At 32.1% G+C, this 25,215-nt stretch overlaps 1 protein-coding gene across 1 annotated transcript in view; it reads left to right on the top strand.

Moving 5' to 3' along the window:
• LOC143198751 (uncharacterized) overlaps window positions 1-25,215 on the top strand; it is a 292,680-nt gene that overhangs the window by 234,756 nt on the left and 32,709 nt on the right. Inside the window, exon 4 of the mRNA XM_076408252.1 lies at window positions 23,569-23,694. Within this exon, the coding sequence (XP_076264367.1) occupies window positions 23,569-23,694 (126 nt within the window). The remainder of the gene's footprint in view (window positions 1-23,568; window positions 23,695-25,215) is intronic.

Below are 25,215 nucleotides of genomic sequence, written 5' to 3' on the forward strand. Positions count from 1 at the left end.
TAACGGGGCCATTTATCGAGAATTTTCAGACGCGAACACATATCAAGCTTTTTCGTATACTATTTTTCGATTATTTACGGATTAAGAAGAAAATATAGTGCTATATCTACACCTATATCTATCTACACAACCAAAATCCCCCTATACATATATCTATACAATGCTTTGCTTTAAAAGTTTTTCTATATACAAGTAGCTTAAAAAATATATACACGTCTATTATTAATAAAAAAAGAGGGATGAAAATTTTAAAAAATGAAATGAAGCTTTTATTCTACCTATACAGTATTTTTTATAAACTTTTTATCTGAAGCTATCCTGTTCGTTTTATCCATACATTTTTAAAAGAAAGACTGCACCAAAACTATGGATAAAATTTACGTACATTCAAATTCAGTGCTAGTATCGCTGAATGTTCACTGATTTTACTCAAATTTTCGCAACATGTGATATGTTGACCTGTTTTATAACTCGATGATATTGTTGTCTATGCGTACGGTAACTGCGTTAGGTTTTAGTGCGTTGTTAATAAAACGAGACTAGTAGAGGTTATATGTATTGGTGTGTCGCGGTGATGGAGTCCACGGTGACTGCATGAGCACAGCCGCCGCCGCAGGAATGCAGGCTGCCTTGCTGATCAGGGAGAAACAGCGCCTTCGCAGGAAAAAGTTTCACAAAGGGCGCCATGATCTGCCCAGCCATGTGGCTACTCGAGAGATAGCACCATTTCCACAGTATCGTCCTGGATTTCTGGTAAGTATCTATTTTCAATTAATCAGATCTGGAAAATATTAAGGTGATAAATTAAATGTAAAATTAAACAGGACCTCCTCAATTCATAGTTATATGTACTTATTATATATTCTTGCACATCAGTCGTGTTGTCAGTTATCAGTTGTTCCATCTACGTTACAGATGATAGCATCAAACTTTATGTATCGTAATTGCTCACTTTCAATTTTCGCACACATGTCATCAACATATTGATGAAATAGCTGGCGGCATCGGAGAATGTTATTATCTTTATCGGCACCGATTTTCAATCGGTATTCGTAGAAGTTCATCATGTTAACTTTCTTGTTAATTTCTGTATCTGAACAATAAAAAGATAATTAAGATACAAGAAAACTATTTGTAAAAATAAATTAAAATAAAATAAGATATATGTTGTGATTCACTCAATGCTTATCTGAACTTTAGTTTAGCTTGTATAACTAGAAGTAGAATAAAAGGAACCTGACGATGATATTCTGCCTAAACGACATCAAAATATTAAAGGTTATTTTCAGAAACCATATATGGATTGAAGAAATAATAAAAGAACACCTTTTTACATTAATGTTCTAAAAAATAATATTTAGGGTCTGTTATCTCGTATTTCTTTCTTCTTGTCTGCAGTATCGCCCTGATACTTTCGTCCCAGATTCGTATTAGCCAGATCACAATACTAACTCTACATTCCATCAAAGTTCCCAAGACTTTCTTTCCTATCTTGTCTATTCCTTACACTGTAAACAGCTCCATAGTTGTGGATGTTCTATATAACCCCTTCGAACAGCCAATGCACATCAATAAATAACGTCAAATATAGCGCCAATTACAGTTAATAAATATGTAAAATTCATTTTAAACTCGGAGCAGAGTATTGCTAGTCCTAGTTAAAAATAGATGAATTCGATTTGGATTGGTACTGGTGGGCCATGTCGCCAAATGCCTACAAAATTCTTCAAAATATTCAAAATTCTCATCCTATTCATCTTTATTACTCTTATCACCCTTCTACTACATTTTGTTTCTGCTACTTCGATTTTGCGGATTAATCTTTTCTTGATAGTAACCACGTCAGACAGGACAACGTTACGAATGTTGTAAATGTTATATTGTATAATTTAATTTTGATTTTATTCGGTATCTCTTTTTGGTATTAAATTTATTGGTTTAATCATGATTAATATATATCATTTTTCCAATTCTTTCTTCTGGCTTATATTAGTTTCAATTTCTATTTGCAGAGATTTAAATAAATGATCCTGTAAAGTAAAGAGAGATACTATATTGGTTATTTGCCAATTCGTTCGTCCTTCGTTCTTCTTCCCATACTCAAATAATATATCAGATGCCTTCTGTCCCATTATATAAAATATTTACGATGCTTATTTCATTTTGATTTGGGGTTCTTTACTGAGAAGAGTGCGTTCTATAATTCCTCGATGTTTACCTCTTCTATGTCTTCACTTTCCTGTCTTACTGGCTTTTCCGTTATATTAGTCGGCTTGACATATAAAATAACTCCTGACAGTATTTCTGTTATTTCTCATCGTCAGTTCACCTTCTTTCTAATCTTTACGAAATATCATACGAATACGAAATTATTTTTTCTTCAGTACGATTTTAGTACTTATATAAAAGTTTTTGATTCTTTTTACTGCTTTTCTCTATCTTCTCCTAAAATTGTACTTTTCCTCTACTTTTCTTGTATATTTCATAGTTCTCATTTGTATTTTTTTTTCAGGTAGTTTTTGCAGGTTTTCTTTTTTTTGTTTCTGTTTCAATTCCTCCTTTGTAAATACATTTGAAATAAGATTTAACATAAAATGGCTCTAAATAGCTGTAATATATATTTTTCTGTTAAATAATCGATACACACGAATTATACCCACTTCTTGAAACAAAAAACAAATTCTTCGTTCATACTATTTTTTTTTCTGTAGAAGTGCAGTAAAAATAACGATAGAAAATCTGTAAATCGCTAACTTTCAACTATAAACACATTGCATTTTAAAATGTCAAATGTGCTTATAAAGTCCCAAATATAAACTTGTTAACTTCTTCACCTCTATATTATAGTCCTAGAAGTATATAATTGATCTTCTAAACGCACATTCCCACTTCAGCCTAATACTTAATAAAAAATAAGAACACTGTTAATAAAAAATACTAAAAATACTTATTTATTAATATATTATTAGGAGTCGTTGCCGTCTAACTTAAAACTTGTTCATTACACAACAACACAAAATGACATGGTTTGGTCCTCTTGAGTCTGCATCCTAGTTCAGTGTAATCACAAAGTTGCAGCACTTCATTGTTATGGAAACGGAGTCTTTTCTCATGCCTTGTTGCGAATCTCTTAATTTCTCTCTTAATTAAAATCCGAAAGTCTCAGTAGAAATAAATGTTTCTGTAGGATTTGAATGCACCCACAATATTTCTCAGGACTTTAATCTGAAATACTTTTATCATATGCAATAACTTATTATGTACGGATAATTAAGATTTTCTGCTGCTCGCTCCTGTTGCCTTTTATACTCCATGTCTGGTTCCATTATTTATCTTATTACTTGCGTGTTGCTGCTTCCTAGTTGCTTCTTGGCTATTGTCTTCAATTCAATATTTTCTGTTTGTAGTAAGTCACATGTCTAGAGAACAGGACCCAAAACATCGCCTTGCGGTACACCTATTTTGGTTTCCTTCAATTTTGAGTAAGCTTTTTCTTGTTTAACTCTAAACATCTTGAGTTGAATGAGTTTAAGAGTCCAACGTATTGCTTCGGTAGCATTTTTTAGAGTTTATACATAAGTCCCTTATAGTATAGAGTAAACTTTTTCTCTTAGTAAGCTTTTTCAGTAATCCCTGTGATTTTATGTACCTGGTCATTTGTTAAATGTTTGCTCAAAAAAACCAAACTGATGTGCAGGTATTAGATGTTTTCTATCTATAACTGGTTTTAATCTTATTAACAAAATTTTTTCAAATACTTTAGATATTACTGGTAGCAGTCATCTTAATGAGAATTTTAATGAGACTTTAATTTATTGGTGGTTTTCCAGGTTTCCAGGAAACAAGTTTTAATTGTTATACTGTATTAAGCAAGTTGATGAATTTCATAATTGCCTTTCTTTTAATTAAAACAACAAGAACGTAATTAAGAAAATTTATAATAATCCAGATTCTTTAATTAATAATCCTCACATATAACATATATTTAAAATGTTCATAGGAAGAGTATTACTTTAAAAATGTCCAACACATGTTTTACAGCACTAGTATCAACTTACTTATTTTAACACTAATAAGCCACCTTACAAACAAAACAATAATTAAAACGCAACATACGGGTTGTCCTACCCTTTCACGTAACCTAGTTATAAAATTACCACATTAATTTCCCCGTCCTGGCACAATCAGTCTTGGTCAAAGAACAAAACAATAAATATTTTTATAACCAATCCTGCTATCGTAATAATATTCAACACATAAAGAACTTTTCCCTATATAGCAAGTTTTCACGATATTAATTTATTTTTAATTAGTAACGTTACGTCATTCCGCCTATATGCGATATTTAAATTGCACTTAATTATTTAGCAATTTACTTTAGTTTAACAAAGAGTATATAAAAATAAATGATAACATAAAAATGTTATTAATTTATTTATTAGCACCTCATTACTATGAAATAGTTTTATAGTAACGATGTTAAAAATATTGATCAACTATGTTTTATGTTGACCTCAAGTGTGGATATGATTTATAGTAAAATAATAGGTTATTACATATATTCTGATCATTTTTGCTTAAAATTCCAGGTTACATAAATCTGAGCAAGTGGTAATTAGAAGGCGCTCTATATAGTGAGTATATAGGTGCGGCAGAGTGAGACTACAATGACAGAGACAATGGCAGCGCGGAAGATAATTACTTTGGGTCTATTACGAGTATTGTTTGTATTTTTTGCAACAATACACCGCTTAATTTGATCAACTGGCCTCTCTAGATATCTGCAGAAACAATATCAATCGGTTCTAGCAGGTCGTAATACCTTGCTGATCTCACCATATGCACAGTGAGACTTTATAGCCATCGATATTCCGCTTCCGTTTCGAAGTGACTGACTCTCCTGAACTAACCCATGACCTTTTACGCCTAGTGTTATATTAGTTTTCCATTTCCTCATCCTTATGAATCTTTTTAAAAAAAATTAGTAAATCTCTGGAAACAGTGCGTTTATTAACTGCTATATTGTCTGAAAGTTCTTAAAGGCTTTGAGAAAAAGACTTTCAGTCAAACCAGATAAACAAAAGCACTACATAGATGTTATGAACAAGGAATACTATACCAACACTATCATGTATTCAAATACAAAGGTGAATAAGCCACTTTCTACTACATATCTGGAAAAGTTGTATTGCCGCTACTGAATTTGAACTGCATCTAGAACTATTGAAAATACTATCGGCTGGAGGCACACCTCAATCAAAATTGTTTTTAAGTAAAATTCGTAAATTCAACTTTTGATTTCAATGACATCATTACGGAGAACGAAAATTGTTCAATCATCTAATTGAAATTGAAAATTGAAATTACATCAGTGATGAGAAGCAGAAAATAAACGCACGCTATCAGTACAACCATGTTGAGCCGATGGGGAAATGACACATTGTGGCTACTTTGAAACCGTCTTTGGGAAACCAGATGTCATTGTAATGCTCTAACAATACATTACGTTTAGGGTAAATTGATATGGCTCAGTGAATGGAGGTAAAACGAAATGAAACAGTGGTGTTTACGTTATGTGGCCGTTATTTATTGAAGTAATATAAAGATGTGGAAAATACAAAATAGATAAAACGGATGGCAGCGGTGTTACCTGGTGACGAGGCTTGGGCAGTCGATGGTGGCACGTCTAAACTGAACGGTGGTCAGATACTGAGTGATGAAAATACCCTTCAATAACATCCCAAATAAACGTCTCGGGGTTGCAGCTATTCGTTATCGTGTTCTAGTTGTCGCTGCTGGCACCCCGCCCGTGTTCAACATCTGGGATTATATTTCTGAGTACTTTGTTGACCGTTATTCCAGGATGTAAAATTCGACATGCCTCAAGGTCGCTACAACGTTTCAAACTCATTAGTGTCGTCTCCTTCGCTTTTTAATATGTGTCATTTTATTGATGTTTACAAATTGAAGTAATTAAGTATATTTTTGTCAGCTGCAGTTTATAGTTTAAGAAAAGCCAAAATTATTTGCGAGCCAAAAAAACACCACCAAACATATGCAGAAAGTCTTACATAAACTGCTATTAAATAGTTACAGAGATCTTATCCAGCTAAAACATGTTTCAAATAGAATACATTTAGCATCGGAATATGTGAATATTAATTTCGATATTTCAGAAATTATGACTACGTTACCATAAAAAAATAACGCTCATGTATACTGGACAGACCGTGGAGCTGAACAGAAAAGTAATTTTGTGAAGTGACGAAGTCAGTCAACTTAACAAAATGGTACTTTCAACAAGGTGAATAAAATGAGTTAATCTTCGAAAAGCAAATATAACAATATAAGAAAGAAATTACTCAGTGTTTCCCTGTAACCTCGCGTTAATAACAATTCATCCAAAATTAATTCACACGTATTTTCTAATATATAAAAAAATAAGGGCAGTGAAGTAAGTAGTAAGGTATAAAAAAGTATAGAACAGTACTACGGCTATTCTATAATCTCCTTCCTTGGCAATGTGTAAAATTTCTCTAATAGATTAAAGTAAAGATTTGTATAAAACATATATCTGTAAAAACGTAATGTAATTTTTTTTATTATCTTATAATTCAAACTTCCTTTTCTAACTCTAACCATAAAAAAGTTATTTTTAAACAAAAATTTTATGAAATATACTGGAAAAATTATTTGATGCATATAAAGAACTCATGTGGGAAATGACTACTTAAAAAACAAATGCTAGAAAATTACCTATTTATATATTATATATCGACGGAAGTTACATTGGAGCATAAAGATGTTCAAAGAGAATTATTTCCCAGCTTAAAATATATACAAAAAAACATTATACTATACAAATATAACTATTTATTGAAATAAAAAAAATATATCGTATTTGTTGCTTTAGAACTCTAGTTAGTTGAATTCTAATGTTGCTTTGGAATATCAATGTATTTTATTTTACTTATGTTTTTAATCAATAACTCAAAAGCAAACTGTTAAATTAATGCGCCTAAATTGAAGAAAAACATCATCGTTCTTTTTTTTTCATCATCAGATATTTTTATCAGGATATGAAACGAACATTTTTATTTCCTTACCAAAGCTGATATTAAAAATATATTCCATTACGATAAAAATCAGGGTTTCTTTTTTGCAGCATTAAGCCGATGCCGTTAGGATAAATTATAGTAAAAAATATCACAGAAAAATCGTTGATAAGTGAAAAATTGATAGTCTCAATTTCTGAAAAAAAAGTTTTTAATATTATTTTTCAGGGATCATTCAAAATATCGAAAACTATTTTCATTTAATTGAAAGATTGTTAGCATTGTTTCGAAGCCGTTATCGATGCTGGATATTACATGTCATTTTTGAACGAGTGACCTAGTGACACTGGCGTGGGCTGACATTTATTTCATAAAAATTCCTGCCTCAATTGATTGCAATTTACTTGGCGCATTATTTCATTTCCCCTATCGCTGCAACTTCCGTGCAGTAAAATTCAAGCCAAGACCTTCACCGATGAGCTTTCATAATTTTATAAAATATAATATTTCAGAACAGAATAATAAGCGGCATGACTAATTTTGGAAAACTAGTCTACCATATTTTGTTAATAATACTAACACATACATAATTTTAAATAAAATATGATATAATATAAATATAAATTTTAAATCTACTAGCTAAAGGAACGAGATGAGGTATATGATTAGTTCATTGAGTAAGTTCGTACTTCATTATCATCAATCCAGACCCGGCGCCGCTCGAAAAGGGTATCTATTTCTCAACAAACACAATGCTGTTGGTGCCACGGGATTTCCAACACCACTAAATGCTTGAAAAACTCGAGCCGCAGCTTGGCCGACTCGACTGATTACTTCAACAGTACGCTTTAACGCTTTCTTCGTCAAGTACTTGAAATCCTGCACTGCTCTAACTGGGTCCTGTTTAGATTTACAATAGCAGACCATTCATCAGTTGTCAGTATTTTGGTCTTTTCTTCATTAATATTCAAGTTATATGACTCTATTACGTAAACTGTAACATGAAGAGTGATATCAAATATAACATCAGCGACTAAGGGTGTTGTAATATCATATCGAACGCTATCCATTTTGTGTCTGTTTTTAAGAATATTTAGCATAACTGCATTCATCATTATTTTGAAATGTACTGGAGATCCTACATCTAATAGAACCATCATAAGATGCCTAACGAAATTCAATAATTTTAGGGAAACCTTTTTAACTTTCAAAGTTGCTCAAAATGAGAGTCAGTGTCTTATCTTATCTTATCTACAAAAGAACGACTTGGTCTCTTCTCGGCATATCTCTTCTCCGGCTCTTTTGAAGTCTCACTTGTATATTTTCGTAAACACATTCGTGACAATTGATAGAAGACATACCTCGATAAATGAAGTTTCTGAAATGCCAATTGCTCACTGAGGTACTAAACCCTGTGGAGGATCATGATTGTAGAGCTGTATGAAGAACTTCCTCCATCATTAGAGACATTTATCTTATAATTTTACGACGGTTCCATCAACTTCTTGAAAGTTATCTTTGGTAGATTTACTCATACCACTTAATATTCACATTTCGATGCGGTTCCTTCCAAATCGGACACCAGACTACCCCAGACGACTTATCTTTCTCTTCTCGGGATCAATTAGTTTTACTAGTTTTCATTTTTCTGTTGGCTTCAAACTTTTATTGGATATCTAGTGTTGTGTTTTATAATAAACTGGTGGATATACTTTTTGGTGCCACACTCAACTTTTATTTCAGATATCCCCTTTTCTATTCATTGTGGATGCAGAAGATGATTGATTACATGGAAGAGATTGCGGTCAGATCCACAATCAGGTCCTCGCATTTCCCTTATATCGTTGACCATCAAATGAAACTTGGAGTTAATCGAAACATGATCAAATATCTCTAATACCTCTTGGATTCCGCTATATTATCTGGTGTTTCGAGAATTGCTTTTGCTGCTTTCGAGAAAGGTTTTTGAATGGAGAATGTAACAATATTGAAACTGCTTATAACATATTATATTCAAGATAACCAAAACACTTTTTCCACATGTTTTCATAAATAACGCTATTTTTGGGCTTCAATATATCGATAATTTTCTACTTTCGACATGTCGTATCGATATTTGAGTTTTTTTCGAGATTGATAAATATCGTCGATATATCGATAATTGTGGGTAATATCCGATAAACCTTAAATCTTTAAGTTAAATCTTGCAATATGAGGTTAAACGCAGCAGCTATATCTTACAGCTTATTTAACGTATCTCATATGTATAAATAGGTAATCTTTATACTTGTTTTAGTTAACAACTAACATAATTTGAAAAATTATATTTAATATCATGTTATAAATATCTATAGCCTTGTACATAAATTTTATTAAAAGGCTTTTAACCAGTGTTTACTATAAAATTAAAAGGTATTACATATTACAAGTTCATTTGTTATAACACTGAATACCCAATTTGGATTTCTTTCCACAAGTTTGCTAAAATGTTAAGAAAATTAAACATAAATGTATATAATTTCAACTTCTTTGTATTTTAATTACTATCAATTGGCACCTCCATCTGTGTATTCAATTTATCAAAAGATTTGCCATCGATAGCATAATTTTAATATCTTAACCATTATGAGATTCTTTAGATAGTATAATCCTGCACTTATTTGATATTAAAATATTCTACGTTTCACAACTTGTGAGTCTAGAATGCACCCTATTGTTTTCAATGTCATAAAAATTCCATTATTCTTTTTACAACCACTGAATTATGACCATACGGTAGTCGTGTAAATATGAAATAAACAAAAGTAGTAGTATTACTTTCCTTTATTATATATTAAAAAGTAATAGCCGCTTAATAAAATACGTATTTTTATTTTATACATTGTATTTTAGTTATTAAATATAGCCAATATTTACATGTTAGTTTTTATAGTTCGATATTCATTAAATATAAATCTAATAAAAAAGTGAAGATATTTGCCTTTATCAATCTTGATCCAATTTTTTTCGTACTATTGGTATAAAACATTTCAAATATTCAGTTAAAATATTCAAACAATTTTTTAGAATCTGTCTATGCTATATTATTATTGTAAGTAGACATTTTTGTGATTATTTGGTACACTCATCATGCATATTCTCACAGAGACGCACATCGACAATCATATTCTTAATGCATTCGATTTGATTAAATTGCAGATTCTATAAAATATTAGACCGTTTCACGTATTCTGTATTAAATATCCAGTGTCAATAGGCACAATAACTATAATAAAGATAATATATTGTAAAAAAAATTAATTTTAAATTGCAGGTCTGATTACTTATAAAAACAGAATATTTAATAATTCGCCATTCGAAACATTGGCGTCATTTAAGTTTTCCTAATCATCGTATCCGTATTCCAAAGTTTAAACTCTTTGGAGCGCTCGATTTTGTTTGGATTATGTATCTTAAACTTCGGAGTTAAAAAATTGGTTTTTACCACCAACTTTCTCAAGTATTTAAAATATCTATGTTTAGACATGATTCTGACATTCCTATGAATTAAACTAAATCTTGGTTTGGTTTATTTTATCATACTTTAGTTGACCTCATTAACAACAGTGAACACATTTGAACAACAATAGACTATAAATGAGCTATAAATATAAATACATAAGTATTGTTCGAAGTGCTTACCAATCAGTAAAAACTTCATAAAATCACATTTTTCAATTAAATGCCTTACTCTTAAGCTCATCGATCTATTGGATGCAGAAGAAGCTAGATTTTGATATTAGTTTTTTATAATCCAATCATGATACAATTTTATTGACACTTGTTGTACTTAATTAGTGACCGTGACTTAATCGTTGGTCATTCAGTAGTGAAAAGCGATGAATATTAGGTAAGTTCAGAAGCTCATTTTCTTTCGACTGGTTGGCATTTAAATATTATTTGAAAACTGAAAATAGGAATAAAATTATTAATACATCATAATAATAAAGGAAACAAACCCTCCATGCAATAAAAAGGTCCTACCTTCATATTGTATCAATTGTGTTATTTACCTCTATATTACGTTTATTAGACACTTTAGACATAATTAAAGGTAGTCAATATAGTAAATATTTACATTAGAAAAGTCTTCACACCAATAAAAATCCGATGTTCAAGCTATACAGACAGATTCACGCCCTGCAAGATTTAGCCACATTTCTCTAACTTTTTTTTTGTCTTGGAACGAAAATACACAACTTGTTTGAAATTTTTAGCAAGGTATATTACATCAGGGAACCTCACACCATCGATACATATTAGAATGTTTAATTATAACATAAAATTAATCATTATCAATTGGTCCTTGCAGCCCATCGCCTCTCTAATATAGCTTTTCTGTTGTGCCGTAATGATGTTAATCGCGTTGTTGGCGCAATGATCCTACATTTTCTCTGTAAAAGACTTCGTAGTTACTTTGTAGACTGTCGGCAGACTTTAGCTAGTAATTGTAGGTATGTAACACATTGCGTAACAAATATGGGAATTTTCTCGAAGCAGTTAGTTTAAAAAGCCATCTGGTCCACAAGCTTTCCAATTTTGAAGTATCTTGATAATATTCCATGAAAGTGTAACATCACATCTACTTTAACATTTTTCCATTATTTAAAACGTTATATAAACGATAATTTTTGTTTTAAGGTATCTGGACATTAACGATGTTTCTTGCATCCTACTAAGCACATAGTGACTTTTTACTTTATAATTATAATTTCAACTAATTTCGTTGTAGTTTCCTTTCCCAAACTCGTTTTCCGTGGTATTTCCAATTTAAGATCTTCCCGATATCTATGTTTTATTTTAACACTTCCAGTGATATCAGTTGCACTACAATATACTAAATCATATCAGGTGTAAAAAAATTCAAGATATTGATATTTTCCATATATGCGGATCATGATTTCGAAAACTCTGATAAACTTCTTAGAGATGTTAAGTATTGGAGTTGGTGGTTTCTTTAGCGATCAGTTATATTATCTCATACTAATCGGCCGAATAGTTTTAAATTTTCCACAGTTAAAGCTTATACAGAACGAATTTTTAGGCCAAAAACTTTGTGTAATATGCCCTACAAATAAGTAAATTACAATAAAACGAAATACACATCATCAAGCAACCAATAATAGCCATCAGGTCGGTAACACATAATATATAAACAAATATTTTAGGCTCCAACCCGCTGCCCGCTGCCAGCTCCAATTCTAATACAGTAGATAATTCGCCGTTTCTGTTATACGTAAATCGACTACGGAAGTGTAATTTTGCATTGTGACGTAAATTTGGCAGCGTTGTACTGTAAAATGCCGGCAGAGCAATTTTAAGTCGGAAGATAAGTCCTTACGTTTTATACTTAAGCAATATTAACACGGAAAGTGAGTGAATTAAGATATTATTAATTTGTTTTATTGAATTTGTAGCGGTGTCGTTTAAGATTTTGTATTGCTTATAGATTACTTATGAATATTCCTGTATTGTTGAGATTATTAAAGAATTATGGTAATTATGATTTAACGATTAAGAAAAATGTGATCGTATAAAGTTATATTTTACAATATTTGTAGGGATAATAAATTAATTTATCCGTTCTGTCGGTTGAATATACTTATGAAAGAAAAATACGACTTTTTAAGAATTCCAATTAATATGATATCTGGTGAACTCAGAACAATTTTAAAAAAATTGTTCTTGCTTTAAAGCCGTAACCAAATATCGCAGGTAATAAATACATTAATTTGTAAATTAATAACTTTACAAATTGTGGTTGAATTTCGACCATAGGGCGATCACTAGTTATTATTATTGCTATTATTCCTATTATTATTTAATTATCTGGTTTCATGTCCTAAGATTCATTAAAAACTACAATAATATATGTAATTTTCAAAATACACAAATTATAAATATTTAAATCATAAATATATATATTATTCGACATATAATAATAGAAAATTAATATTTAAATGCTTAATCATTTGTAGCTTAGTAATACACAGCTCGATCAGTATAAATATATATATATATATATATATAATATATAAATATATATAAAAGATAAATAAGCGATAAAGCGACCTATTTTACAGTATATATATATATATATATATATATATATATATATATATATATATATATATATATATATATATATATATATATATATATATATATATATATATATATACTGTAAAATAGGTCGCTTTATCGGCACCATTGGATATTTTCATCGTTATCTGCCCGTTTACGCTTTGCGACCGATTTCATTTAGCGAATCAACCTATTGATAATGTCAAATACACAGTTTACTGCATCTCGTTAGAGGCGAAACTATCGATCAATAGAAGCTGCAGATAATCGACTATTAGCCGTTAACTGAGAATTATCATATCTCTAGATTAAAAGCGATGAAATGCTAGTTTTGGTTTCACAGCATTCTGTAACCTACAATAAAACGTATTTATAACAAATAGTATTTTAGGCATTAAAGATAAAAAATACATTATAAGCTATAAAAATACCTGTATTAATATATAATATATTTTGATGCATGATTTTTTCAAATTTTTCACAAAATTTATTTTATATAAACAAATGGACCTCAACTTTAATCTTATTGTTTATCTATCTAATCTTAAGGGTTATCTATTGTTTTCAGTAACTTTAATATATGAACGCCATCACAAGAAAATTTGAAATGAGTTCAAACCGATAAAGTCATCAAGTTCAAGTTCAACTTAACACGAAGCTATTTCATGTAGAAATATATTTTTGCTTTCTTCGCCAAAAAGTAGCCATTTAAAATAAAATAATAAAATAATACTTCAAGGCCTTTAATATTGATAAATATGGCCTATAAATTAGCTATAAATCTTTTTCTTAATTTGAAACCCTATTGTGAAAAATCCTTCAGGCAATTTATGGATTTCATATCAAAAAAAGCGATGTTTTTTGAGGCTATCTATAGACCGATGCATTTTTTGGTATCTTCATAATAAGTAAAGGCCAGCTCAGACATGCCATAACTCATATGTCGGAACAATTAGTAATCAGAAAGAGCAAGGTCTGGAGAATACTGTGGGTGAGGCAGCACTTCCTATTTTAATGCTTCCAAGTATATGTCCAAGTATATTTTTACATGTGATAGAGCGTTGTAATGTTAAAGAATAACGTTTCTATATTTTTACCCATACTCGGACCGTTTATCGCGCAGTTCAAACGCATCAATTGTCATCGATAACGATCCGCATTAATGATTTCATTAGATTTTAGTCGCTCATAGTAGTAGACCCCGCTAAATACACAGCATTAACTTGGAGCCATAGATATTCGGCTTTGCCGTTGATGTCAGTGCATGACCAGGTCGTCCCCATGCCTTTTTTCACTCTGAATTATAATAATGTATCCACTTCTCCTCACCACTAATAATACGATGTAAAAAATATTTCCGATTTCTCCGTTGAAACAGCATTCCGCACATAACCAAACGCCTTTCAATGTCTTCTGGCTTCAATTCATACAGCATAGGTTTCCAAAATATCCAAGGTTTTTGGATTATTCCCATGTTCTTCAAGTGGCTAGAAACTGTTCATTGCGTCACTCCCAATAATTCTACATATTATTCTAATGTTTTACATGGATCGTTATCGAGTAATGCCTTCAAATCCTGGTGTTCAAACTTTGTAATCTGTCCAGCACGCTCTTTGTCTTCGATGTCAAAATTACCACTGTTAAAACATAGTCTGTATTCACCAGTCAAAATCGGAGCATGGTTGCCATAAGCTTCACACAAAATTCGATGGCCTTTAGCCGCCTTTTTGTTCAAATTAAAGTAAAGAAGTAAAACTTCTCACAAATTCCATTTACTGGGTACGAATTTAAACATTTTCAACGCACTGAAAAAAACTTGTTTGGCGAAATAACACATACTGAGAAGTGAAAGTCACTGTCAGTGAGGCTTCAACATGAAATTGGTTACAAATATACTCGATGGGATTTAATACACAGTAACACCCTCTGTTTGAAATCCCACTAAATTAATTTATAGACCAATATGTTTATAATATGAAGTGTTAACGATTGAATTACTTAAATCAAATCAACCTAGCCATCAACCAAGGTTAACAAAAGTGTAACAAAAATTATAACAAAAAAAACTAATTTCATTTATAGTAAAAATTAATTTATTTTTACACGCAAACATATATTTACATCGGCGTGTTAGTAAAACTATATAATTTATATTTCCTCTCTTCCAATCTAGATAATTTAATACTAAGGTCTCCCCTAGTTAGGGTATTGAAACAAATGCCGAGTTCAGTAAAGGTTCCAGTATATCAACTCCCCAATTTACTAATGAATTGCGCTCACTGCATACCTAAATCTCTAAATTGTTTACTAGCACGTAAAAAATCACGTAATTAACTAGAATCCAACTGAATTTTTAATGTAATAAGTCACCCAATCAATATAATATAATAAATAAGCAAAATATATTTCCAGCAATTTAATTTGAAATAAAATTAATAATTTATTGCCTTTAATATTACGTTCTTGTATGTATCTTAATCGGTGAAAAATCAATCATAGCAATTATTAAATAACCTCACCTAGCTGATGAATTCTATGATTTTGACATTTTTCACATGAAAAAAAACAGTTTTCCATTTAATGTTATTGAACTATTTTAGTTTCATGTCAAAAAATCTTCTTCTGAAGGCCATAAAACACTTTTAAAAACTAATGGTGATTCAAATCCCAATTGTTTGTTTTGCTTCCTAATTGCTGATTTATTTATTATAAAATGAAAATAATATACACAAAAATATACAAAAAACGACAAACGAAAACCCAGATCAAAACTTCAAAAAACATTGAATGAACAAAAAAAGGATGGAAAATGGCTACCAAATTGACTGAAAATTTATTTCGAACCGTTTCGGCATCGGCATTTCATCATCTTGAGTGAAAACACTTGACCGCACATGGCAAAATTTGTGAGGGATAGATTATTACAGCTCGAATGGGCAGTTCTATCGCACCCACCCAACTCACTAGACATAGCGCCTTCTTCTAAAATGACTCGGCTGGAATACGGATTCGAAATGCCGAAGATCTGCGAGAATGAATTAATAAATCGATTGCTGCCAAACCAACAATATTATTTCGTTATTACATTGTCAAAAATATTGGAGAATTTTGCAGAAAATGATGAATTATTTTAATTAATAAGCCTATAAATTAGTTTTCATGGAAGTTTTTTTTATAAATTTGAAGTTTTATTGTGAAAAATCTGTCCAATGTATTTTATTCAAAGTATTATCCAACGATAGCCGTTACTTTGTCCTATCTTTCAGGCAATTTACAGATTCCATCCCGAAAGAACAACGTATCTTTTGAGGCAATCTATGATTCGAATTTTTAGCATCTTCATAAGAAATGAAACTGCTCAGACAAGTCATGACTTATATATCGTAACAACTAGTAAAAAAAAGGATCAAGGTGTGGAGAAAACGGCGGGTGGGGTAGTACTTCCCATTTTAATGTTTCCAAGTATGTTTTCACTGATTTCACAACATGTGATCGAGCGCTGTCATGCTGAAGAATACCATTGTTATGTCTTTGCTCGTTTTCCGGCCGTTTTTCGCAAAGTCCTTTGCTCAAATGCATTATTTGCAGTCAATAGCGATCCCCATTGATTATGTTAGCGAGTAATGGCTTTAAATCCTTGTGTTAACATTTTTCTGGTTGTCCAGAACGCTCTTTGTCTTCGATATCAAAATCGTCACTATTAGAACTTCAAAACCACATTATATTCACATATTGAGGCTGACCGAGCATGATTACCATAAGCTTCACACAGCATTCAATCACCTTCAGTCGCTATTTTCCTCAAATTGAAGCAAAATGTAAAGCTTCCCACAAATGAGATTTACTCGGTAGAAATTCAAACATTTTCAATGCACTGAAGAAAAAATTGTTCACACTACATGAAATATTGAAAAGTGGCACATACTGAAATGTGCTACACTTGTCATTTTTTTATCATTTGTAAAGTTTTAAATAGATTTTTGAAACCAGTTATATATAAATGTTGTTTATCGATTTTTTGTTAATATTCCGAAAACTGGCTACGCTTTCAATTATTATGTTTCCTAATATTTACTTTATCTTTTATTTTATATATTTATTACCATAATAGCAGGCAGTTTTTTGTTATGTTTTGGAGTGTCCTTTTACCAACTATGATTTACCTGAACTTGACTTACTGCTTAAGGTCGGCTCCGAACTAGAGATGGGGAGAAAATATCGATGTATCGATATATCGATATATTTTCAACCGATATATCGGTATATTAATATTTTTGTTAGATATTAATATTCATATTAATTAATATAATTAATATAATTTAATTAATTGGTATATTAATATTTTAGTAATTTATGTCGAAGATATTTGATTTTTCGAAGATATATCGACTGACAAGTAAGCAACTTAGAGATTATCCCAGATCTTACCCAGTCTTGTTACTGGTGTGACTGGGATGGACAATCACAATTATAGACAATCCCAAATAACCATATCTCAGCAGGATTCGAACCCGTGACTATCTACTGTTGAGCGTGGTGCCAACCAAGCTGGCAGCAGCCACTTCTATAGGGAAAGTATGTAGTTTCATAACTTAAATGTTTCAGCTTTTAATAGTTTTAACATTGACATTGTACGCTGATTGACATCAATCGCTAGCGCTTTGATGCTCTAGTACTATTTAAAGTTCTTGTAATACCAAAATAACACGAAACAAATAAAATTCATTTTCAAAAATCTTATATCGCCAGATCCATTACTACCAGAATAGCTTTTGATTGACAATCTCTAAATAATGAACAGCTTTGGTAAGTAGCTATGGATCATTTAACATAATTATTTATTATTAATTACCATTTCCTCAAAATAATGTTGTGCTTTTATAACAAAAATGCAACTATATACTAATGGAAATATGCGGTTTTTTCTCTTATACGTTGTACTCAAACAAAAAAAAACCGGGCATATACCAAACGAAAGTTGCGTTGCGTGTAGAGTTATAAAACGACAAACATCACGAAAACTACAATTTCGTTTCCAGTCCATTTAACCGTAATTAAATGCCACGCACAACTCGAACGCTCCGATTTTGAATCAATACTGCAATTTGTAGCAACGATTCACTCGAGGACTTTCCGATAGATTGCAATTTCCAGCGAGCTAATTACGATGAAGGAAGCAGTTGAAGTTGACAGGAAATATAAAATAGATTGAATGAATGTAAAATAACACAATCAAACTAATTTTCTTTACGTTGTTTCTGAACAATGATTCACAATATAAAGATACCTATAATTAAGCAATAAAATATAATCAAAATAAACTGATGCACTATGCACTGCTCAAATGCAAATCTCCGGCAGTGTAGATACACACCTGATTAATCACATAATATAAACAGATAAACAGGTATATAAAAAATGAAATTATTATAAAATTTATATGAAAATTTGGATTTTCATAAAATATTTTATTTAACACTTTCGAAGCATTTTCAAAACATAAATAACGTTATCTGACAATTATTGTGTTTGACAAATATGAACAATTTATTATAAATAAAATGGGAATATACAGTTTTTTATTAACTATGATATTAAATAAAATGTATGTAAATCATATCCCATTCATCCAACGTTTATAGAGAATTTGCTATTTTTACATTTAATTTAAAATTCTTAGTGTCGTTAACCACCATTTATATATGTTAACATAACATATTAACAATATAACATATTATAATGAAAAATGAAAAGATAGTCTTTTTAATGATGGTTACTGTATCCATAAATATTACTAACTGGTTTGATATTTTAGGTCCATAAGTTCAAATTCTTTCCAATCTCTTTGGTTTTAGATCAAGTCTGATATCTGACATAATTTCGTAATAAGTTTCGACATAAGTTTTTGTCATTTCGCAATAATGCAAAATTAACAAGGAAAGATTTGGAACAATTAAACTCTATGTTTTACTCTTTAGTCCAGTTGTATATTACCTTGCCTGCCACTTTTACTTTTTCTACAGCCTTAGGCAGAGATACGTCTTTTTCAATAATAAATGTGTCGACGGCAAATGTACTATTTTTTGTTGTTAGGAAATCAGAAGTGTAGATGCAGGTGTGGTCTCAAGACGCTACCTAGAGGATAGATTAAAGTGTTAGATAATAAATTGTCAAATAGATTTAAGTGTTTAGAATACCCCTTCATGCGAGACTTTAAATTTTCTTTTGAAAATGCCATGCGCGGATAAAAGCTTGTGCGAACTCCAGGAATATTACAGGGCGGCATTAAATTTAAATAATTGCATTAAATCTAATAATAGGTTTGTTTATTTATTATTAATTTATTTATTTTATTTATTACAATTGTCATAATCTTGTCATTATGTATCTTCTTTCACAACAATTAACACACAAATTTATTGTAACTTCAAGTAATTTTTTTTAACAAATGGCTCATTATAATTATTAGAAAAAAAAGGAATTTAGCGTTTTCGAATACTTTATTTTACGATGAAGTAACATGCGATAACATAATACCTTATGATTTTAGCTGTTCCTTAACATTTTACGTCCACCAGATCCAGATTTCTAACACTACGTATATACATAGCTTTCTTAACTAATCGTAAGAGTTTCTTCATCTTCATATATCAATATATACAACTGTTTTAACTTTCCTTGCAATGATCCTCCAATTTAAATTCTATCGTGGTATAAATAAATTGGTTGGCATTTATGTTTTAAATTAAGTTGGAACCTCACTCATGTAATTTATACCAATTATTTATCTAATTTTATTAGAAATTTTAGTACACCATTATTATTAACAGGTTTTTGTTACAAGCAAACAGTAAAATGTTTAAGAATGGCATGTATGAATGACATACTGGAAAGCTCATGTAAACAAGAAGAAAGTGGAACTGGATATTAAATTTGGAAGAATGTATTGGCTATTTAGATCAATATTACTAATTGAAGAAATAATTGTTCAGATTGTAATTTTAGTAATATTACTAAGATAACTTTTAATTTTAATCGTTATTACTCAATTAACTTGAGCTATAGTGTTATCAATTATAATTTATTTTAGCAAGACCTACTGCTTAATGTGACATCCGAACCGTGGTCGCCGGCTTTAGCATATTAATGCTGATTGACCAGCTTAGAGATAGATCATTCCAAAAGACATCCGAAATTACCCAGCCTATATATAATAGCGTCACTGAGATAATTTTGAATCAGATTCTGGACTCTTGCCGTATATAATCGCATTTTTAACAATATTTTTTTTGTTTTGTCCTAAAACCAGACGGGGGAATTGCATGACGCATATCTGATCGCGGAAACTTGCCCTGTAGTGACAAGTTGGACCGGGTTATGTGGGACTGCCTCTGGGCTTACCAATACACTAAACCGAAGCCGCCTCACACTTAACCCCCGTGGGTCGCTACTGCTATTACATAAAATTTGGAGATATGGCACCCATTATGGGCACGAGGACCCGGCGAAAAAACAGATAGTGAAACTAACTATAAATTCACGAACCTGAGTTGACACATGGTCGTGTGGGGGCAAAAGTTATGACTGCAGCGACGTATGGAGTGGTATCAGCCTGGAAAACGGGAGGTTAGCGGTGACGAGGTGCTAAGTTCCCAGCAAATCGACCAGCACGCGAACAAGCGCGTTTTCAGAAGAACTTGAGCTGAGTTGTTGTTTGTGGAAGAATTGAGATATGAAGTGCTTGATTTCAGGAGTGTCAGTTTCCCTATGAATTTGATTATTTCTGACAAACCACGGAGCGTTTAATATTCTCCTGAGGAGCTTATTTTGGAAAACTTGAAGCCGTATGACCTGGTTGGGTGTAACAAACTTGAAGTAGACATTAGATCCATAGACGGGCTGAATTAATATCCTGTAAAATAAGCATTTGATGAAGATGTAAAATCTGCTAGAAGGGCAGATCAGAGAGATAGCAGGTTTGATACACGCCAACATTTCTGGATTGATTTCTGGATTTAGGAATGTCATCCGAACCGTCGGTCGAAGTGGAGACCTAGGTACATGGCGTTATCCTGCCTTGGAAACGTTGCGGTGTCGATCTTAAGTTGCGAGAAGTTCAGTGGGTAACGCTTCTTATGAAAAATAAATGCCTAGGTTTTCAGCGGATTGATTTGAGACCTCTAGAAAACGCGACGTCAATGTGCTCTTTTCTCGGCAGATCTGAAATAGAAAGGTTTACAAGGGAATTTGCGATCAAACCGTCGTGCGAGACCTTGTCGAAAGCTTTGGTTTGGTCCAGAAGGACTGCTCCAAGCTTTTTACGTTATTCAAGAGCGTGATGGGTGTGTGCGGCCAGACAAGTGGCCTAATGGATGAATGAATGAAAAATTAACTGCGAAAGCCAAATTGTTCATCAGGAATGATGTTCTTTTCCTTTTTGAAAGAGTTGAGAGCGTAGAGTGTTGCCCTCTTCGCAAGCTTCGAAATGGCACTGAGAATGCTGATGGGCCCGTAATCAGATGAAGATGATTTTGCTTCTTTCTTGTTCTCTGATGCCGGGAAATGTTGCAGCCTTATTATGGAGTTAATGATGTTTGCCACTTCCGCGAGCTGCTTATGCGGGAGCTTTTTTAATTAGATAATCGATATTCCGTCAAAACACAGAGATATTTTGGTTTAACGTTTGCCGATCATAGTCTGTAGAGACTTTGGAGACACGAGACGGTTGAGAAGAAAGGTTGGAGTGACTGGTCTTTTGATGAAGTTAGATTCGTTGATGACAGTGTCGTTTTCTCTAGGTTTAGTGTTCTCGGCGGGAGGCAAGAATTTCATCTGGGATTCGTAGGTCTCTGCGAGGAGCCCGACTTTTTTTTGGTCAGTGACTGCAAAATTTCCTGCGGCCGCTGACTTCAGGGGAGGAACGACATTGTGAGTATTCCCCACGAGGCATCTGGAGACATGCCAAAAAGAAAGGGAACCGTCCAGTCTTTGGTCCGTGAGAAATGAGTTCTATTTCATCGCTCGCCAGATCGAGACAGCCTCCCTTACCCCCTTGCATGTTCGCCACCCTTTTGTCTGCAGCATCGAGGGTGAATCGAGCAAATCTTCATAGAATATTTTTGATGCGAATTTCACGTCTAATAGAAGCGGGAAGGTTGTTTCTCCACGGTTGGGGTCGTGATTAAATTTCGACTATGGCAGATTCATGAGCGGACTAAGCATCACGAGTTAGCTTGAATACGGCTTTCTCGAGCTGCCCTGGAGTGTTCCTGCCCGGAATTTTCGTAATTGGATCGGATTCCAAAAGAAGAGATTAGTAGATTTTCCAATCGGTCTTTTTTTTGAATATTATAAGTGGGACTTGAGTGGTAGCGCATTTACCAAGTTTGAGAAAGACCGGACGATGATCAGAATCTAGTTCGTCGAGGACTCGAACTTCGGAAAGGCGATTTACGCCTTGAAGAATAAAGAAATCGAGGACTCTTGCTGCGCATTGAGATGATGAGCAGGGATGGGTGAGTTCATCTGGCAGTGCAAAACTGTAGCCAAAATCTGCACTTAGAGCTACGATGGCGTTGCCTACGGGGTTCGCTTTGGAGCACTCCCAGATGGGATGGTGGGCGTTGAAGTCGCAACCTACTGTTTTTGGAAATTTTCCTTCGACGAATGATCGAAATTCTGTATAGTTGAATGCATAAAATTTGCTATACAGGGATGTAATGACGAAAGGACATTCTTCGCTATCGATATTAATGGATGGTGTTTCGAAGTTGTTTGCTGATAACGATGGTAGGAGCTCGTGTTTGACTCCTTTTATGACGAGAATGGCAGTTCCACCGCCTCGATCCGGGATTTTATCGTTTCATTAGACAAAGGAGTGTTCGAAGCAGAGACGAGGCGAAGGTTTTAAGGAAGTTATTTTTAACAACCATAAACAAAAACTTATAACCATACCTCGAATTCGAACTCGTAACTATCGCAACAATACCTTCGTAATCCCATCTAGGAGGACCATCTTGTCACCTTGACTTCTGCGTCAACCAAACCAACATTTATAAAATAGATTATTATATAAACATTACAAAAACATAGGCGTAATTATAAAATAATATAGAGTTCAATGTATCTCCAGTAATAAATAGTTTAATAAGTAATTACTTATACCCTGCATAGCAATGTATTTTTTCGTATTTTAATTATATTTTTAATAAAATCACAGTTATAAATAGTTCTTTATTATTATATTAATAAGCATTATTATATTATATAACATGTTTATAATAGTATCGATTTATATTTTTTCGCTAATTAAAAATATTTGTGGAAGTTTTTATTGAACTACACATCGTTGTGTATGCTTTCATCTTCAGCTTCAATCATCCTGTTTCAGTGCTCACAAGGTCGCACGGCATGGCAGGAAAGGGAAAGGGGAAGGCGCTGTTCGCTCTCGGAAGAAGCGCGGCAACACCGCATCAAGCAAACGGAAGCCCATCATCGTTGGATGAAACGGAATCGAGTAAGTAAATGCCGAATTTAACAACTGCTTTAAAAGAGTGTCGACAAGCAATATGATGATCTATAAAAATCGTGAAATTCGAAAAACAACATAAGTCTAAATTCAAAACTAAACTAATATCATTTTGAATACTTCGACAACCAAGACTCGGCTAAGATAATCAGTTTATTACAAACTATTATCCTATACGCCAGTGTTTCTTAATCTGTGACCCGGCGGTTTTATCTATGAACATTTGATTATTTCAATAACTTTTAATGGCTTATAATGGTGTCATATTTGGCTGATATCTTCAGTGCCCTTAATGAGCTGAACTTAAGTATACAAGGAAACGATAACAATATCTTCCATGTTGAAGATAAAATAGAACCTCTGATAAAAAACTTAATCACTTTCCTATACTAGTAATATTTTTAGAATCTTCTGGCGAGGAAATGTTACCAACGTAAGTAGAAGATGAAATTATTAAACAACTCCGCGGTTTGAGGTCTTCTTTTCGAGATTATTTTCCAGAAACCGACAAAAATAATAACTGGATAGACCTTTTCAACGCATATGTCTCAGATATCATCGGCTTGACAACAGTACAGGAAAATCAATTAATAGAAATATCATATGAGTCAGTTTTAAAATGTAATTTCAAAGAAAGTTTTTGGGTCACTTCAAAAAAAAAGTTTATAAATAAATATCAGAAAAAGCACTGACACATTTTTATCTGCTCTTATATATGTTACATCAAAAGCAAATTCAGAAACAGATTAAAATTGGAATCCGATTTGAAATTACAACAAAAAAAACATTAACCCGAATATTACTAATTTAGTTACAAAAAAGCAGCACCGACCTTCACATTAATACAGTATTTTTAATTTTCATAAAGAAAATTCTAAAATAATTTGTCCTAAATGTATTTATATTTTTTATTCAGAGTATCTTTGAAATTCATTTTTTAAGGATCCAATGACTGAAAAGGGTTAAGGCTATAAGCCATTTATGTAAGCCAGCAATACTATTTTTGTAGAACCACAATAACGTTGTTCAACAATTATATGTTTCATTTGAGGATATAATGCAGATATTAGAATAAATAACGAATTTCAGTATATCATAAAGAGCAACTCAAATTTAACACAATAAAGAATTATGAAGGAACTCCCTCGTATAGCCATAATTTGCTGCCATAATACCCTCTAAGCTTTACTTAGTCTTGCATGTTCTTTTATGACGACGAAATATTGCAGACTATCTTATTTGTCGAAGTTAATAGCCAGAGTATTTACCAATAATTTTAAAAAATAGAGCATTTTTCAGATTATAGTTCCTTGAATCTGGATCATTGATTTTATTGTAGTCATGTATATTAATGTATATAAATAAACACTAAAGCATTGTAGTCGAACCAGTGATGCAGACAAGTTCTTCTGATTGTAGTAGAATAAAAATTAAAAGTAAGAAAGATTTTTGACAGAATTTTCCATGAATATCGCAAAGCAATTAGCTTTAAAGTTTCTGTGTTGGTTT

This window comes from Rhynchophorus ferrugineus, unplaced genomic scaffold, assembly GCF_030347505.1.
Source record: "Rhynchophorus ferrugineus isolate W39M unplaced genomic scaffold, kcgeb_rfMv2 rfM1, whole genome shotgun sequence".
NCBI classification, from domain to species: Eukaryota; Metazoa; Arthropoda; class Insecta; order Coleoptera; family Curculionidae; genus Rhynchophorus; species Rhynchophorus ferrugineus.